Raw genomic sequence first — 18,037 nt, 5'->3', positions numbered from 1 at the left:
CTTGTCTGCGCCGCATCCTCCACACCTAGCCCAGAGCTGGCATGTGTCAAGACGGACGGAACGGCTTAGGAGCCGGCCCGCGAGGCCCACCGCCCTCAGAAGTGTGCAGCGCGCCGGACGCCCAGAGCTCAGCCGCAGCGGCTGCGAAACCCCACCTACCGGACCCGGCTTGGTCACCGGACCCCGGGGCGGGGCCTGGAAACCCCCTCCCCTGGGCGGGGCCCGGCAACCTCCTCTCCTGGGCGGAGCCTGGAACCCCCACCCCTCGGGCGGAGGCGCCTCCCGCACGCGCAGGTCTGGATTCCTCCCGGCAGCCCCCGCCCCCAAGTCTGACCGGCGCCCCGGGGGCTGTGACCTTGGAGGACGTGGCCACGTCTGAGCCCTGGGAGTGGGGACGGCTGCGCTGCGGGCCACGGGACCTGTACGGCTACGGTGGAGGGGACCTGCTGGAACGTGCGCTCTCCGGGTAAGGATCGGAGTCCGCAGTCAGGGCCTGGGGGAGCTGGCTGAGAGCGCGGCGGGAAGGCTCGGGGTTCCGCTGTTAGCACTGATTTCCAGGCCTTCGACTCAGAAGTGATACCTTTCCTGGAAAAGTGTCAGAAAAGCAGAGATCGACTTGACCAAACCACCAAAATAGCATCCAGGCAGAAGGGCTTGGCGCCCGCATTGAGACAAGAGTAACACTAGCTTTTGGTCTCCTTCATTCCTAAACCTCTGCCCGGGCTTTGCTTGGCCAAAAACCCCGCTCCTGGCCCACCGCCTGCGTGCACCCCTCATTCATTCGGGAAAGGTTTGCTTCCCTCCTGTGCGTCTGGCGCTGTCCCTGCCCCTGGGAACCCAGTGCTGAGCTGGACAAGTGCTGCCCCCGTGAGGCTTACAATCTGGGCAGCCAGGTCACCGAACCTGGGATTCCTCTTTTTTTTTTTTTTTTTTTTAAGATTTTATTTATTTATTTGAGAGAGAAAGAGCACAAGCAGGGAGCCCAACTTGGGGCTCAATCCCAGAACCCTGGGATCCTGACCTGAGCCGAAGGCAGGGGCTTAACCAACTGAGCCACCCAAGTGCCCCTGGGGATTCCTTTTGACTTCTATTAACTAAAGGGACTTTGCAGAGAAAAGGGCTTAATGAACATTTAAGTCCCTTCCAATTCTTCCTGATCTTTGTAAATACACTCCCCTCTCCCAGCGGAACCCGCGAACAGATGAAAATTCTTGTGAAGTTGCTGGATTGTTACTTATTTCCACAAGTGATCAACACAACTCCAAAGGAGAGACTTTTAATAAAAATCTACCTATTTGGGGTATATTTCAATATCTCCTAAAATTATTTTGAAAATGCATACAAACTGTTCTAGGTGTTACCTTACAATTTTCTTTTTTGAAGTATCTTGGTGTCTTAAAAAAAAAAAAAACAAAAGCAAGAAATCTTTTTGTTTTTGTTTTCTGATTTAATAATTCTTTTTTTAATTTTTGTAAAGATTTTATTTATTTATTTGACAGAGAAAGTGAGAGAGAGAGTGTATGTGCACAAGCAGGGGGACTGGCAGGCAGAGCCCCTAAAATAAAAAACTTAATTTAAAAAAAAGAATTATTAGGGATGCCTGGGTGGCTCAGTAGGTTAAACGTCTGCCTTCGGCTCAGGTCATGATCCCAGGGTCCTGGGATCAAGTCCCAAATCGAGCCCCACATCAGGCTCCTTGCTTAGCAGGGAGCCTGCTTCTCCCTCTCTCTCTGCCTGCCGCTCCCCCTGCTTGTGCTCTCTCTGTCAAAATAAATAAAATCTTCCAAAAAAATTTAAAAATAGTTTAAAAAAGTTTTTGTTTTAATTCCAGCACAGTTAACACAGTGTTATATTAGTTTCACGTGTACAACAACTTTACTTATCAAACATGAAGATATTTTTTAACTCTAGTGTCAGCCAGTTAGAGCACCTGACTGATGGGAGTCTTACTCTCTCCTCTTTCATCTTTTCAGAGATGACAAAAGAAAGACAAGTTTTCCTGTATTTTCTGTTTCCATAGGATTCGCCCATTCAGAATAATTCAGGGCAAAGGGAGAAATCCCTCTCCAGCTCTGGGAGCGATTACTATAAAGATCTCTGTTATCTATTATTAAATAGCCTCTGGTTATTCCAGCGGCTCAAATGCCTGTCTCTAAATCATGTTAAGTAGCACCTTTACCTGCAGCTGAGACCCCAGCGTTTTCCTGTGGTGCTTGCAGTGAAGGATTGCAGGGTGTGGAGGGCGCAGCCCTCACTGAGGACCAGCCCTGGGACAGAGACACGGGGGGATATTGAGAACACGAGGTGAGCCTTGGGCCCGACCCCGTATTTCTCTGGTGTCCGTAAATTCGCGCCCCCCACCCCCCAAGCCTCTGGTCTGTCTCACTGGCTCCAGGGGCCTGAGCTGCAGCCTCAGCTTTGCCATTTGCCACTATCCGTGTGCCTTCAGCATCATTTAACGGAATCCATTCTCTCTGCTGCTCCAAGCTCCTCTATGGTTTCCCACCGCGCCTTTGAGCTACATGCAGACAGCTCACCCCCGGCGCCCACCCGCAGTCACATCTTCTGCCCTCTTCCTTTGCCCTTCAGTCTCAGCACGCCAGCTCCATCCTCCTCACGGCCCTGGCCTGGAAGGGATGCTCTCGCCCCGACCCCTGCTTCATTCGGAAATGTCCACCAGTGATGTCAGTCTCCTTGTGGAGGCTGCTTCCACCCATTCTTGTGACAGTGTCCCCTTTGTCCTCTCTCTGTCCATGCTTGTTCCCTCCTCACATGTGCCACAGTCTAATTCACTTGTCGCTTTTTTGTTTGCTTGGCTTTCGTCTGTCCCTGCACCGGATGGTCAGCCACAGGGCGTGTTTCCGTGGGTCGCTGGTTCCCAGTGGACCTCTCAGTGGGTTTGATCTTCTCCTTCCTTCCTTATTGCCTATCTTCTCTTTCTCCATTTCTCCCAAAGTCTCTGCTCAGCGTCCTGCACCAGCCTCACCTTTGAGCATTTACTGAGCAGTAGCTGTTGGCACCCGCGAGGCTCTGGCTTGGGGGCCTCCAGTGATCCTTGCCTCTCGTTGGTCTCACCCTTGTGTAACCCACTCCCTTTGGGTGGGGGCTGGATTTAGTGATTCACTTCTAATAAACAGAATTGAGTAGGAGCAGATTAGGTTGTAAACAGACTGTGATTTCTTGGCGGCTCTCACGCGCTCTCTCTCCATGTCTTGCTGGCTCACCCTGGGGGAGCCACGTCTGAGGAGAGGCCCTTGTGGTGAGGGACCAAGGCCAGTCAACTTGGACCCTCTCCCACAGTCAAATGGATGACTTGACCACGGCTATTGACCTTGAGCTTGAGGAGCTAGAGGCACCCAGCTAAGCCCTGTAGGGTACAGAAACCATGAGATAATAAGTATTTATTTTAAGCTACAATGTTTTGGGATCATTGATTACACAGCAATAAGTAACTAATGTACCTCCCTTGCTGGTTTCATAGCTGCCTCCATAACCATTCTCGGTGCCAATATCCCTGTATTTATATTTTCTTTCTCGACTCTTTGCACTTGATGTTGCCACCTGGATGTCTCATAAATGCCCCAGAGTCTTCGTGTTCAAGACCAAGCTCACGCAGCTCCTTGCAAGCTCCACGGCAGGGGCTCAGTTGCCCTTGCCCGCTGTGTCCCCAGGGCCCGGCAGGTAGCAAATCCTCACTACACGTGGCTCAATGAGTCCTCCACATCAAACCTCTGTGCCTCTGGTATTCTCTGGTTTGGTAAACATGTCACTCAAACCAGAAATTGGGATTTATCCCTGATCCCCTCGCTTTACCTCATTCTCACATCTCGTCAGTCTCCAAGTTCCGTAGGGTTAATATCCTAAATGTTTTTCAAATCTGCCTATTTCTGTACTTCCACTGCTTGTCATCCAAGTCCAGGCCACCATTGTCACCTGCCAAGGCCATAGCAATGGCCTAACTGGTTTCTCTCTCTCTCTCTCTCTCTTTTTTTAAAGACTTTATTTATTTATTTGACAGAGAGAGAGCACAAGCAGGAGGAGCGGCAGGCAGAGGGAGAGGAGAAGCAGACTCCCCACTGAGCAGGGAGCCCAACGTGGGGCTCCATCCCAGGACCCTGGGATCATGACCTGAGCAGAAGGGCCAACTTGTAACCAGCTGAGCCACCCAGGCGCCCCACTGGTTTCTCTTCATTCACATTTTTTTTTTTTTAACAAAAGTTTTAGGTGTAACATACAGAAATGTACATAAACCAAGAATGAAGAGTATGATGAATTTCCATCAAATGAGGACAGCCATTGCATTCCTGGCCTACTCTGGTGCCCCCTTCTGGCCATTTCCCTCCCCCATAATCACCATCTTAACTTCCAACTACAGCAGATACATTTGGTCTGGTTTTGAACTTCATGTAAATGAAGTCACAGAATAGGATTTTATAAAAAACATTTTATTTCTTATTTTTTTTTTTCAAGATATTTAACTTAGTTATTTGAGAGAGAGCAAGCGAGAGCACGGGCAGGGGGGAGAGGGAGAGGCAGACTTCCCACTGAGCAGGGAGCCCATCGTGGGACTCCATCCCAGGACCCCAAGATCATGACCTGAGCTGAAGGCAGACACTTAACCAACTGAGCTACCCCAGGTGCCCCTAAGATTTATTTTTAAGTAATCTCTAAACCCAAGGTAGGGCTCAAACACACAACCCCAAGATCAAGAGTTGCATGCCGTACCAACTGAGCCAGTCAGGCACCCCAAAGGATTCTTCACCTTGCTTACCCCATAGTGGGAGACCCAATCCATGTGTTGCCTGTTTCCTGAATGGTGTTCCCTGTTGCATTATTTGTTCATCCCACCTACCTAGACAGTAGGTGGTTTTCTGTTTGGGACTACATGTAGTAGTTCTTGTAAGTCTCTGGTGACCATGGGATGTGAGTTACTGCTGGGTTTCTACCCAGGAGTGAATCGCGTATGTCACAGAATATGTAGATGTTCAGCTTTAGAATATTCTGCCACCCACTTGTCTAGAGAGCTTGCAGTCTTTCCCCTCCCACCATCTACAGATTCATCTTGTGTATATCTTGCCCTGGTCCTAGGCTCACCCATTTCTCCAAGGGCCCTGATTCTTATCATTAGCTGATTTCCCCCCCCACATTATAAAACATTCACAAAGGGGTGCCTGGGTGGCTCAGTCAGTTAAGAATCTGACTCGATCTCAGCTCAGGTCTTGATCTCAGGGTTGTAAGTTCAAGCCCTGCATTAGGCTCTATGCCCAGCCTACTTTAAAAAAAAAAAATCACAAAATTGAATTTTTGAAAGGATGAGATAAAGTAAAAATAAATGGAAGCTCTACATTTTTTTTCCACACCCACTGAAGTAAAAATAATATAAAAGATTCTGTGTGAGACCACAAGATCTGTAGAGGGAGTCTGACGGCTGGGGAATGGGGGAGGGAGAATGTAGCAGGATGAAGGGTTGTAAATATAAGCTGAAACTGCCATCAAGGGTGGGTGTTTGGGTGCCATTGCCATTTGCTACTGTGAGGGGCCTCCAGTAAGGGTCCTCTGGTGCTGAGCCTGGCAGAATGCCTTCTGAGTCCCCCTATCCCCCCTGCCTCGGTGTCTTAGGCTTGCATGAATGAATGTAACCTGAAACTCTACCCGAGACTGGGGGACACTTTAGGTATGAGATAGTAGGAGGTGGCAGCTGCAACGAAGGGTATTTTGGGATGATGACACTCTCCTGGTTTCCTAAAAATGCACCAATCTCTAAAGAAAAAGTAACTTAACTTACTCTAATTTCCACACCAAAGGGCCAGCGGGAGTGAGTCTTGAGCTATCCAGCCTAGTTTCACTAGAGTGTATCCTCCCTGCCTGTACTGTAAGCTGTCTTTAGCTCCCAGGTAAAGTCAGTGTTCCGGAAGGTGGGATGTGGGTGCTCTGGGAACATATCCAGTCTATCCTATTAAATTTGGGGGGTTTCTGGCCTTGGAGTCCACAGCTTGTCTGGCTGAGGCTGAAGCTGCTAGCCTTGACAATCATGGAAGGAAGCACTTGGTGTTGCTGCCTAGGAAGAGGCCTCTTGGCCATTTCTGCTGACTGTGATGGGCAGGCTGCTGGGTCAGCCATACAAAGGAATGTGCTATAGCTAAAACCAGCAAGGCACCGCTTGAGATTTATAGAATTCTCAGCACATAACCATTCCTCGACCAGCACGGAGAGACTTAACCAGACTCCAGAATGGCTTCCAGCAGCGCACGGCTAGGATGACCCCAGCCCTGCCTGAGAAAGCTCAATGCTGCAGGGAGAATTTAGTGTTTGTTCTAGCCAGGAGCTGACCTCCCTTTCTTAGAGCATTTACTAAAAAGCGTTTATTATTGTGAGTATGTGTCTCTTAAAACCGAGAAGCATCTGTCATGGGAGAGCCATTCCTTTGGAGGGACCTGGCTTCGGTCTCCCTTCTCCGTGGGAGGATAGACTGCTGACTTCCATACCTGCCAGCGACACACCTCCTGGCCTGGTCACACCCCCACTGACCCGCTGTCTGTGATCGTTCACGACCCTGACTCTAGTGGGCCCTGCTCTCCTCCTCCCTCCTCCCTTTAAAACCCCAGTCACCTCTGCACAAACCAGACAGAGCTCAGCTCTTTCCCCTGCTGTCAGCAGTTACTGAATAAAGTCTGCTTTCGCTGCCTTGACGGATGTCTGGCTGTTTGGTTTTGACACAGCATGGTTTTTGTCCTCTCTGTTTTTATATTGAACAAGGTATGTGCCACAGAGGGGGCAGGTCGGCAGCATATGCTATACTCCCGTTTTTGAAACAAAATTCAGAACAGGTGAGTGTCGGGGGCCGGGGGCCGGGCCCTCGCGCAGACGGCTTCAGTTTCCCCACGCGAGACGCCGACTCGAGGGCTCGTGGCCGTCCTCCTCGCGGTCCTCACCGCCCCGGCTGTCCCCGCGCACGATGCCCACCGGCGGGCGCCGCGAGAGAGCAGGGAAACCGGAAGTTGAGATGAGGCAGCCGGACGGGAAACGCGGGCACACCGGCCAGAGGCAGGCCGCCCAGCGTGACCCTCCCCCTCGGCGGGGCTGTCCCTCGGGGGGGCGCGGACGGGAGCGCGCAGCTAGGGGCGGGGCCCTGGACAGGGGGATGGGCCAGGCCGTCGGGCGCCAGCCAATCACCGGTGGCTGCCGTAGGCGCGTGGGTGGGGCGGGACGCTGCGTGGGCGGGGCGGCGTTGCTGCCTGGGCGACGCGGTACCGCGTCCGTGTTCGGCCGGCTGGGGGCTGGAAGGCGCTGACTCGTGGGCGCGGGGCTCGTGGGCCCCCCGCGGCCGGGAACGGTGGCTTGTGCGGCCGCCTGGCGTCAGGGCACGGGGCCTCGGGCTTGCCGCTGGCCGCGGGGGCGTCCACGCCCTGGTCTCAGTGGCCCTGAGGGTTCTTAATTACTTGCTTTAAAAAAATTTGTATTTCTGGGGCCCCACCTCATTTGCCCACCTATCCGCTTTCTTTTTTTTTCTTTTTCCGTGGTTAGCATTTGCTCTGCTGTTTACTCGATTATTCCTGTTTTTCCTGGCCTCTCTCACATTCCTTTATTTCTCCTTATCTTCTCTCCTTCCTAAGGCTAGATAAGAGTTCTGCATTACCCTGTCTCCAGCTTGGCTGAACAGCCGTAATTAGTACAAGCTTTCTTCCCTTTCCTTTTTAAACATTTTTTTCCCTTTTACTTCAGGTGATGCCTTTTTCTAGTTCTTATTATTCTGACCGTTTTTGTGGGACCGGAGTCAATTCTCAGGCCAATGTCTGAAGGTAGATCATGATTTATTTACTGAAGGTGACCTCTTCTTAAGCTCAGTGAAGCCGCCAGATGCGGGAATGTTTGCCCCGTCTGAAGCCCAGATAAGCGCCTACATCCGTGATAGTTGTCCTTGTGACAGGCTCCTGAGGTGAGTACATCCCGGAACTGGTGCCCCATGAGCTAGACAGCAGGTGTTTTCTGCTGAAGTTGTATGGAGTTCTTAAATTTTTATTTGAATCATCGACATTTAAAAGTCGGGATATTTCACATATAAATCTAATTTTTTTTTTTTTTTGGTGTCTCTTGAAAAATCCTCAAGCTTTAGCAATATTGAGCCCCAACTGCCCCCTTTGAACAAAATATGATTTTTTGAAGCCCCTGCAGCCCTCCCCCACTACCATCTTTCACCCAAGCCACTGGTCATTTGTGGTGCTGCCTGTTTGCTGGAGTCATTTAGGTTTTTGATCTCTGCTTTCCCTGGTGCCTTTCTGCGGTCTTTTAGGGACTGCAGTTCCCACACAGCAAACGTGAACACCCTTCCTCCTAGACCTGCTCAGTCCTAGAGCCAGCCCTGGAGGTGTTTCCTCTCATCTCCAGGAAGGGGCTAATGTCTGTCATATAGTAGGTGCTCAATAAATATTTTCTGAACAGTTAAATAAATGTTGAGACTTCATTTGGTTTAGTTTAGGTGATCTCGTGGTGGGATCCAAACTGCTGGGATTCCCCAGCATCCCTGAAGTGGCCCCTTTTGTCTGGTAGAGAAACATTTGCCCAAGAATCAGGATACTCCCACTGTTTTGGGACTCGGTGCATGCCTAGAGCTGATGTGGGCTGAAATGGGTCACCACAGGAGTGAGTCTCCTTACTCTGGACATTGGTCATGTTCCTTGTTGATGGAGAAACATTCACAGACTGAGTAGTTAATCTTTTTCACAGCCCCCTGTGACTTCTCAGTTTATAGTTCTCTGGCTTGACAATCGTATTGACTTTTGCTACAACTTTGGACATCCCTCTTTACCTTGAGGATTAAAACTCCTGGAAATACTGACCAGAGGCAAACCCCAAGGCTAATATTTTTGTTCATCAAAGTGACAGTAGGATAGATCAGAATCCTAAAACATGCTTAACTCCAAAAGCAGAGTTGCAAATTCAGAATGCTGCAGGGGCAAGTGGGGACCAAATGCAGCTACATGAGAGCAGCCCCCGAATTTGGGGAATATGAGTCCAGGGTTGCCTGATGTTCTGATTTTTCAAGAAAATTGATTTTATGAGAACTTTACTAATTGTTAAATGTTGGAAAACTAAGTTTTAAAGTAGTTAAGCCCCTGTGAGCCCACACAGCACAGCTGTAGGCCGGCACGGGGCCACGTGTGCCTGTCTTACTGGGTGAAGGGTCAGAGGATTCTGATGGCTGGACGCCACGCGCATGGGGAGGTTTCCTGGAATCTGACTCCAGAGCTGGCCCCACTCGTCTCCTGAGACCCATCCTCTATGCCCTGCTCAGGGGGGAGATGGGTTCTTCAACCTAGAAGTGAAGCAGTCTCGGCCTCCATTTTGGGAGCCTTGGTTCTCAGGGCCCAAAGGGAAAGCCAAGACTGGGAGATGGAGTCTGGGACCCTATTGATGGCTGGGTCAGACCCCGTTACCCCTGTTACACTCCCCAGCCTTGAGACGGAGCTGGGGAGAGGAGGTCTAGAGGAATCAGATTGGTCTGACATCTTTTCATGGTGTGGGGCACAGGGGTGGGGGTAGGGGGGAGTTCCCAGGCCTGTTTGCTAAGTTTGCTCTGAGGGAGACAGAACTCCACGCCAGTCTTGGGGAGAGCCCAGAGGACCTGCTCACCGGCCTGGGGGCCTTAGGTGAAATCCAGGAACGTCTCTATGGAGACACCATAAGACCTTCAGAAGCCCTGTGTGTCAAAAAGGACCATCGTACCCCTCTACCCAGGAAAGTACCCTTCCTTCTGTGAGAACAGTTGCAGTGCCCTCTTTGAAATGTCAAATGTCAGAATCCTTCCACAGAATTTATTTCCCCATTTTGGCGTCCCTGCTTTCCTGGCATCACAAGTGCATGCCAGGTAAAGCGATCGTGAGCAGGCAGCGCAGACCTAGGACTCACTTCCCGGCCGAGAGCAGGTGCAGCCCAGCTCAGGACCCCAGACCCGGAACCCTCGAAGCCGGGAACCCTGTAGGGCTGCAGCTGCGTGGGGAACGGGATCTGGGAGGGACTTCCTGTTGTCCCTAATCCCAGTCTCCACCCGGCTCCCCGGGCCCAGTGCAGGCTGTGGAGTCTCCCTTCCTGGGGGAGGGGGCCCCCACCACCCGAGGTGCCCCCTCTGCCTCCACCTCGGTGAGAGGGGCACTGGGGAGGGAGCCTGGATCCCGAGATCCATGTGGGTGGCCGGCTGGCAGGAGGGGACGGGGTCAAAAGTGGAAGGCTTCAGGCTGGTGGGGAGAAAAGGGGGCCTGGACCCAGGTTAGGGAAGGGGAAGGACATGGTCTGTCCAGGCCCCTGAGCAGGATGGACCTGGAGAGTGGTTGCAGCTGCAGGCGGCTCAGTTTCTGGATCCCAGGCGGGGCTGAGTCAGGTCAAGTGCAGGGTGTATGTGTCCTGGGCGGGGGAGACAGTGGGGCCTCGCTTCTCCCGCTGAGCTGGCTGTGACGGGTGTGGCTACACCCAGCACCTGTTTTGTAGGATCTCTGCAGACCTTTTGGCTCCTGATGGCAGGAGAGACAGATTCCAAGTCAGCCCTGGCTTTCCCTAACTGGGCTGCTCTGAGATGCAGAGTCCTGGCTTAAGTGACAAAGGGGACGATACAAAATAGCATTCTGTCAAGCAAGGGACCAAAAACCATCACAGAGAGTGAGGTCACTGGAAGGCATCTGGGAGGCTTTATTTCTGATTGGGACCGAGGATGGGTCTGGTCCTGCGTGGGGATTTTCACAGTGCTTTAGAGGTGCCCAGCAGACGCTGGCTGATTTCTTCCTGCTCTTTCAGGCTCCTGGCCAGAAGCTGGAGGGGGTTGGCCAACAAGAGGGAGAAACGACTCAGCTGTGCTTTCTACCTCTGATCTCAGAAATGTCTGCAGACGGTGGAGGCACCCGCGCTGCCCAGGACAAGGAGAGAGCCCGAGAGGTATGGACGGGGCACTGGGTGAAGGACGCATGTCTTGGAAGGACTCAGAGCAGGAGGGGATTTTCAAGGCAAGGAAGAATTAGGCTCGCCGGGGTGCAGGGCTGGTGGATGGGGGTGATGGGAGGTGTTGAAGGGATGGTGGTACGACAGGGAATGCCTTCCACCTGGGAATCGACAGCTACCAAGCTGCTCCGCTTTGCCTGGCAATTTCAGTCGTCAGTTGGCCAAAGGCCACACGAAATAGCAAGGAGGCTGCATGGGGGTCCTCCTGGTGGGGTTGTCTCTGAACAGTGCCCAGAGCATGCAGGGAAGCCTCAGTTTATCCTCCCTCTGCCTAGGACCCCATCTCCACTCTCTCTGGGTCTAAGCACCTAGTCCTTCATGTACCTGTTGCCTATGTGTGTAATTACAACCTGTGGGGGGCGGGAACCAGGGCCACTGGCCTTGGAATTAAAGGAATATGAGTCAGCTACAGCCAGGTGTGTGACCTTGGGCAGGTCCCCTGCCTCTGGGAACGAGGACTGTCACCTATAACATGTCTATCACGGGCCTGCTGTTCCTACCTGTCTCATCTAGGTGGCTGGGAGGCTCAGAGCAGGTAACTATTGTAACATAAAATAACACCCACAGCAACTAGAACCTAGGTCAGAGAAACCTACAGCACCTCAACTAGTAGTTCCAGGGGTTGTTAAGTTCAAATACAAATCAAGTGCAGATCTTCCTCGACTTGCTTTGGGGTTACATCCTGATAAACCCATTTTAAGTATAAGAAGTCGAAAATGCATTTAACACACTAACCTACTGAACATCATAGCTTATAAATCTGCCTCACTCAGACGTGCTCGGAACACTGACATCAGCCTACAGTTGGGCAAAATCGCCTCCCACAGAGTCCATTTCATAATGAAGTGCTGAGCAGTATCTCATGTAATATAGTGAATACCGTACTGAAAGAGAAAAACGGGATGGCGGTCAGTCTGTCGGTCGTTCACCCTCGTGAGCGCGTGGCTGACGGGAGCTCCGGCTCCTGCCCCCGCATCCCCAGGGAGGACCGCGCTACAGATCGCTAGCCCAGCGGAAGATGCAAATTCAAAATTTGAAGTAGTTTCTACTGAATGTGTTATTACTTTAGTGCCATCGTAAAGTCGAAAACTGGTTAAGTTGAGCCGTTGTAAGTCAGGGACCGTCTGTATTAATTGTCCCATTTTCATGCCATAGACGCACAAAGGAGTGTCAGCTCTGTTTGCTTTCCCTTCCATGACGCCTTGGTAACACCCGATGGGTCTCACACATCCCTGACATTCTGTGCTACTGTTGGATTCTGTCAGCTCACACAGTAGAGTAATAATAATAATTATTGGCACCACTCTGTGTTTATCCTGAATGTTCCGGAGTGCACAGCTCTTTCTCACAGGTTATCTGTTCATGAGGCAGAGCAGCTGAGTCTCGGAGGCTGCCTGGCCCAGGTGGCTCCCTGGCCTGAGGGTCTTTCCCTCTGAGACCCTAATAACATAGGCGGTAGGTGGGGGGTGGTGGAGGGAGAAGCCTGGCCAATCCCTGTGTTGTGGATGACAGGGAGGCCTCACCAGGGGCCTCCCAAGGCAAAGCAAGTGACTTTCCCAAAACTCTTGAGGTTTGTGGGAAGGCGGCGCCTGCTCCAGGTTGAGCAGCTAGTGAGGGGCCGGCCTGGATGGCCTGGATCTGAGCCCTGGTTGCCTGACTCCAGAGCCCCTTCCTCACCGTCCCAGGGGCTGAAGCTGAGGCTGGTGTGAAGAAGTGGGGACTGGGTAGGAGGACCCTGGAAGCGCCGTTGTGGTGGGTGGTGCTGCAGGGGTGAGCCGGGAGGTTTGCCTTCTGGCGGACCCAGGTGGGCACGGGCCTCGGCACAGTTAGTGGTACCCTTGGGCTTTTCTCTCCAAACCCCAAAACTCCAACTTCTGTGACCAAATTCAGTCAGGCTGGAAATGGCCCAAGGCCACATGATACTTGCCTGTCATCTCCAAGAAATGGTGGCCCTGGGGTTGACTTGTGAGTCAGATACCCTTGAGTTCCACTCTTGGCCGAGCACTCACGGGCTGTGTGATCTTGGGCCGTTGTCTGATCTCTGAGCCCGGATACGTCAGTGTCCTGCGTCTGTGTAACAACCAGAATTTATTCCCTCAGTTCTAGAGGCCAGAAACCCCAAATCACAGCATTGGGGGGGCTCCCTCCCCAGCCTCTAGGAAGAGGATCCTTCTGCCTCTCAGCGTCTGGCGGCTCCAGGTGTCCCTTGGCTTCACCCCAGCTCTGACTCCATCTTCACATGGCTTTCTCTGTGTTTCCATGTCTTTTCCTCTTATAAGGACACCAGTCATTGGATTTAGGGCCCAGTCTAAATGCAGGATGATTTCATCTCAGCATCCTTAACTAATTACATCTTCCAAATAAGGTCATGTTCTGAGGTTCCGAGCAGATGTGAAATTTGGGGGGACACTATTCAATCCACTGCACTTGGTTTCCTCAGTGTTAAACAGTAACAGTCCACACTGCTGTGGGAGGTACGAGGCTGGAATTGAGAAGAGGCTTCTGCTCTGTGGGCACCTGGCCAGCCTGCCCCTGGCCCGACCTTGCGCCTTCCTTCCTTCCCTTGCTGCCCCGGCCTTGTGGAGGTAAAGCAGAGGTGTGCGGGTCCCCAGGGCCAGGAGAAGAAAACAAGGCCACTCCTTCAATCTGTGCCTTGCATTTGGGTGTGTGTGGCCCCTGCCAGGACCCTCAGGTGTGGAGCTCGGCTGTGAGTCTCCCCTACTCTGCCCAGGTGCTGATGGGGGCTGTCATTCCTAGGTTCCAGGTCATGGGCATCCTTGTCAAGAAATGCTTTCTGAGTCGGAGGAGATGGTGCCTTTGGGAGCCGCTCAGGAGTCACCCCACATCAAGACGGAGCCGGAAGAGCCACAACCTGAGGGGGCATCGCAGGGGGATGGGGCTCCAGGAACGCCGGGCTGGGTGTCCCTAAGCCAGGGCTCTAAGGAGAAAGCTCTTTTCCTGCCTGGTGGAGGTGAGGAGAGGGATGGAGAGGGACGTAGAGACGCACTTTGTTGGGTGGCGGCTGTGGGGAGAGGTGGAGGCTCACAACATGGGGGGGGGGGCACAAGCTCTCCTGCCATGGAGATGCCCGGATGTCTGCCCACCTGCCCCTCAGAGGCCACTCCCGCACAACCTCAGAACCTACTGACCCTCTTCTTGGGTCAGGTTGGGGGTGGGGCTTGAGGCAGCTGTGGTGTCCCTGGTAAGCCAGGCACGGTCCGCTCAGGGGGAGTGGCCGGGCCCAGCAGGGTGAGGTGGCCGCCCTGAGGACCTCTCTCCTCTCTCAGCCCTCCCCGCCCCCCAGATCCCCGGGCTTGCTCGTGAGGGCAGGACCAGAGACCGGCAGATGGCTGCGGCACTGCTCACCGCCTGGTCCCAGGTGAGTGTCCCTGTTCAAGTGCAAGGCTGGAGGAAGAGCACAGGGATGTGGAGGAACGGCATGTCTGTGCATCAGCGGCTGGATCTGAGCGCCAGACCCGAGGGTGGGGGCCGGAGGGGGGCGCGTGGAGAGCCTGAGCTTTGGTTGTGGTGCCGGAAAGGGCCCTTGTCTTTGTCTTTTGTTTTCTGTTGTACACAACTGCTTTGTTATTGCCCCCCCAACCCCCAAAGTCACCCTTGGGCGGCTGTCCTCCTTCACCATCAGACAGATTGGAGGACAGGCCTTACTCGGGGCAGCAGGTTGGAGGCCGGGGAGGGGTCGCCCTCATTTGGAGCCATTGTGCCCCTCCACGGTGTCCTGGTGTGTCCTGGAGTGTGGGCATTCTGTGTTGTTTCAGATGCCGGTGACCTTTGAGGACGTGGCTCTGTACCTTTCCCGGGAGGAGTGGGGGCGGCTGGACCACGCGCAGCAGAGCTTCTATAGGGACGTCCTGCAGAAGAGGAATGGGCTGTCCTTGGGTAAGGGCCCGAGGTTGTGCTGGGGCGGCCACTGTCTGAGGCCCGGTACCAGAGGTGGGGCCGTCCCGCCATCCCCTCCTTCCAGGGCTAAGCTCCTTCTCATCGTTCATGTGGGCTGCTCTGGTCTGTAACACCTTCCTGGTGAAGGACGTGTGCTCTGTGCTGACCTGGGGCCCATGAGCCCGATGTGGCTGCTCGGCACTGGAAATGTGGCTGGAGCACCTGAGTTCATATTTTATTTCATTTTACCCGGCTCAAGTTTGAATTGCAATAGCCCCACATGGCGAGTGGCTGCTATGTTGGGCAGTGCTGGCCTCGAGGTTCTGCTCCTCGGTCCTTCTGAAGTCTTTCGTCTGCTCCTCCCACCGTCCCGCTCCTCAAAGCCCCACCTGAGAGGTGTGTGTGCAGAGAGCTTGGCTGCAGATCGGGGATGCCTGCCGCGAGTGGGGGGCACGGGTGCCAGCTAATCTCTCTAGACCCCAGACCCTGAGCTGTCACATCCACCCTGAGGGGCCTGTCGTTTTTTCAGAGGTGCCTTGTCCCCCTCATTGTTTCTCATGGTAAGTAAAGTCCCAGCACTCCGACTCCTCCGTTTCAGACCCTGCTTTTGTTGGCAGAATTTAGGAGGTCTTACGGACAGCTCCTGGTGCTCATTCCTTCATTGCCGTTCATTCATATGTCTGGTCTGTCTGTCTGTCCATCCATACATACCAGGGGCACACTTGCTAGTCTGGGGAGCTGGGGGCTTGGTCATTCCACCCTTGACTTCGGTGGTGGGCCTCGGAGTCAGGACAGCTCACTCTAATTATCTCGGGTTGGCTTACCACCTATCCTTAGCACTCCCCAGGGCCCAGAGCGGCAGGTCCAGGCAAGTCCTGAGAGATCAGAGGGAACTCAGCACCCATTTGCAGCCCCACGGCAAGCCTCACAAATGCCCTAAACCTGCTGGTGGGTCCAACACATTCCTTCCCTCCAGCAGGGTATGGATCAGGGCATGGAGGCTGGGGCCTCTGCTCTCTTACTGACTTGACCAGAATCCCCAGGCCCTTGCCCCAGGGGACTTGGCCAGTGGGCCTTTGGTCCCTGACTAGGTGGTCAGCACCCCTGGCCTCTTCTCCCAGGCCCTCCCACTGGGCTTCGTTGCACCCACTGTCCCTCCCCCAGGAGCCCTTTTTGCCCCTGGTCTGGGAAGGTGCAGGACTGGAGATTGCTGGGCACACTGCTGGGGACCGTGTGACAAAGGGGGTTGTCAGCAGCTGACCTCGCCCGGCCCCTCTCCCTTTGCTCTTGGGGCTCGTTCAGGGAAATGAGATGGAGCCCAACTCAGCCCCGAAGAGAGTAGGTCTGGCAGTTACCCTACAGGGTGCTTCCCACAGAGGGCTGGACACCTGACCGCAAGCGATTTTTCAGCTTATGTCGTTTTACCCCATGTTTGCAGAGCTGCCTCCCCACTTCTGCCTCCTCACTTGGCAGGTGGGGGTGGGGGTTGTCTCCTGCAGTGCAGCCTGAAAGCTCACGACTGAGCGCAGCATCTCTTGTCTCTTTTTGGCCAGGATTTCCCTTCAGCAGACCTTTCTGGGCCTCCCAAGGACAGGGCAAGGGTGAGGCCTCGAGCTCATGCCGGCAGATGGGAGATGAGGAGGAGAAGCCAGGTGCGTGCAGAGGTGGCAGGTGGGTGGGTCACTGTCACGCCGGGGTGCCCCTTGTCAGTGCGGGCCCTCTGTTTCCTGGGGTGCAGATGCATGCCAGGGGCAAGGCTGCCGGCTTCCTGTCCTCTGCCGGGGGGGTGGCTTTTCCTTCCAGGATCCTTGTTCTTACCTCCATTTCCAGAATTTCCCTGGGTCCCTCACGGAAGTCTCTCTCTTGCTGGAAACTCTCCTTCTCCAGGAGCCACTGAGATGGGAAAGGAGGAGCCAGCCCCATCCCTGGCATCCCTGGCAGCCCTTGGGGATGTGAAGTCTTTCAGAAGCATGGTGGGGAGAGCCCAGGGGGACATCCTGCAGTGCGGGCAGCAAGCAGGCAGCGGCCAGAGCTCGGGGCCAGCCAAAGACGATGGGCAGCCGGGTCCCCTGGAGGAGAGGCAGGCGAAACCGAGCCCGCCCGACACCAGCCTCGCGAAGGCCCAGGAGGGCCACCTCCCAGAGAAACCCAGAGAGGGGCGAACGGGCACCCCCGAGAGCAGCGAGGAGGGCCTGGCCCCCGACAGTGACGCCAGCAAGAAGACCTACAAGTGCGAGCAGTGCGGCAAGGGCTTCAGCTGGCACTCCCACCTGGTGACCCACCGGCGCACGCACACGGGCGAGAAGCCCTACACGTGCACGGACTGCGGCAAGCGCTTCGGCCGCAGTTCGCACCTCATCCAGCACCAGATCATCCACACGGGCGAGAAGCCCTACACCTGCCCCTCCTGCTGGAAGAGCTTCAGCCACCACTCGACGCTGATCCAGCACCAGCGCATCCACACGGGCGAGAAGCCCTATGTGTGTGACCGCTGCGCCAAGCGCTTCACCCGCCGCTCGGACCTGGTCACCCACCAGGGCACCCACACGGGCGCCAAGCCCCACAAGTGCCCCATCTGCGGCAAGTGCTTCACGCAGAGCTCGGCCCTGGTCACCCACCAGCGCACCCACACGGGGGTCAAGCCCTACCCGTGCCCCGAGTGCGGCAAGTGCTTCAGCCAGCGCTCCAACCTCATCGCGCACAACCGCACGCACACGGGCGAGAAGCCCTACCACTGCCTCGACTGCGGCAAGAGCTTCAGTCACAGCTCACACCTCACCGCCCACCAGCGCACCCATCGTGGCGTCCGGCCCTACTCCTGCCCCCTCTGTGGCAAGAGCTTCAGCCGGCGCTCCAACCTGCACCGGCACGAGAAGATCCACACGACGGGGCCCAAGGCCCTGGCCATGCTGATGCTGGGGGCGGCGGGGGCTCTGGCGGCACCCCCACCTGCTCACACTTAGGAGGCCGGGCAGGGGGGAGGCGTGAGGGCAGCGTGAGAAGGGGTGTGGGAAGGGAGTGGGAGGTGCTGGCATGGGGTGGGGCATGGCAACACAGGAGCTAGGGCGAGGCGCGGGCACGCTGGCTGCAAATTAAAGGCCTTGGAATTCTAGCCACCGCTTATGCTCTGTCTCATGGGGCCCTGGCGGTGGGT

The 18,037-nt window shown here is 54.6% G+C and overlaps 1 protein-coding gene across 5 annotated transcripts; it reads left to right on the top strand.

The window, feature by feature from the left end:
- Positions 1 to 270: 270 nt before the first annotated feature.
- ZNF205 (zinc finger protein 205) lies at positions 271 to 18,037 on the top strand. 5 transcript variants are annotated; one of them, XM_032425953.1, is made up of 8 exons: positions 271 to 466; positions 7,825 to 7,936; positions 10,786 to 10,923; positions 13,744 to 13,957; positions 14,274 to 14,365; positions 14,763 to 14,883; positions 16,437 to 16,535; positions 16,714 to 18,037. In XM_032425953.1, exons 3-8 carry the CDS (start codon positions 10,867 to 10,869, stop codon positions 17,844 to 17,846), a joined length of 1,716 nt encoding a protein of 571 aa, XP_032281844.1. In that variant the 5' UTR covers positions 271 to 466; positions 7,825 to 7,936; positions 10,786 to 10,866; the 3' UTR covers positions 17,847 to 18,037. The 5 variants fall into 5 exon arrangements, with proteins under 5 accessions (XP_032281844.1, XP_032281843.1, XP_032281847.1 ...); XM_032425952.1 differs by having other exon boundaries at positions 7,723 to 7,936; XM_032425956.1 differs by having other exon boundaries at positions 7,723 to 7,936; positions 16,771 to 18,032.

This window comes from Phoca vitulina, unplaced genomic scaffold (genome assembly GCF_004348235.1).
Source record: "Phoca vitulina isolate PV1807 unplaced genomic scaffold, GSC_HSeal_1.0 scaffold33, whole genome shotgun sequence".
NCBI lineage: Eukaryota > Metazoa > Chordata > Mammalia > Carnivora > Phocidae > Phoca > Phoca vitulina.
The sequence above is the reverse complement of the archived record's forward strand: the minus strand, read 5'-3'. Positions and strand labels throughout refer to the sequence as shown.

Coding starts and splice junctions, on each gene's coding strand:
- ZNF205 (XM_032425955.1), top strand. CDS start 10,867: ATGTCTGCAGACGGTGGAGGCACCCGCGCTGCCCAGGACAAGGAGAGA. Junction 10,924..13,743: donor ACAAGGAGAGAGCCCGAGAG/GTATGGACGGGG, acceptor TGTCATTCCTAG/GTTCCAGGTCATGGGCATCC. Junction 13,958..14,273: donor TCTTTTCCTGCCTGGTGGAG/GTGAGGAGAGGG, acceptor CTCCTCTCTCAG/CCCTCCCCGCCCCCCAGATC.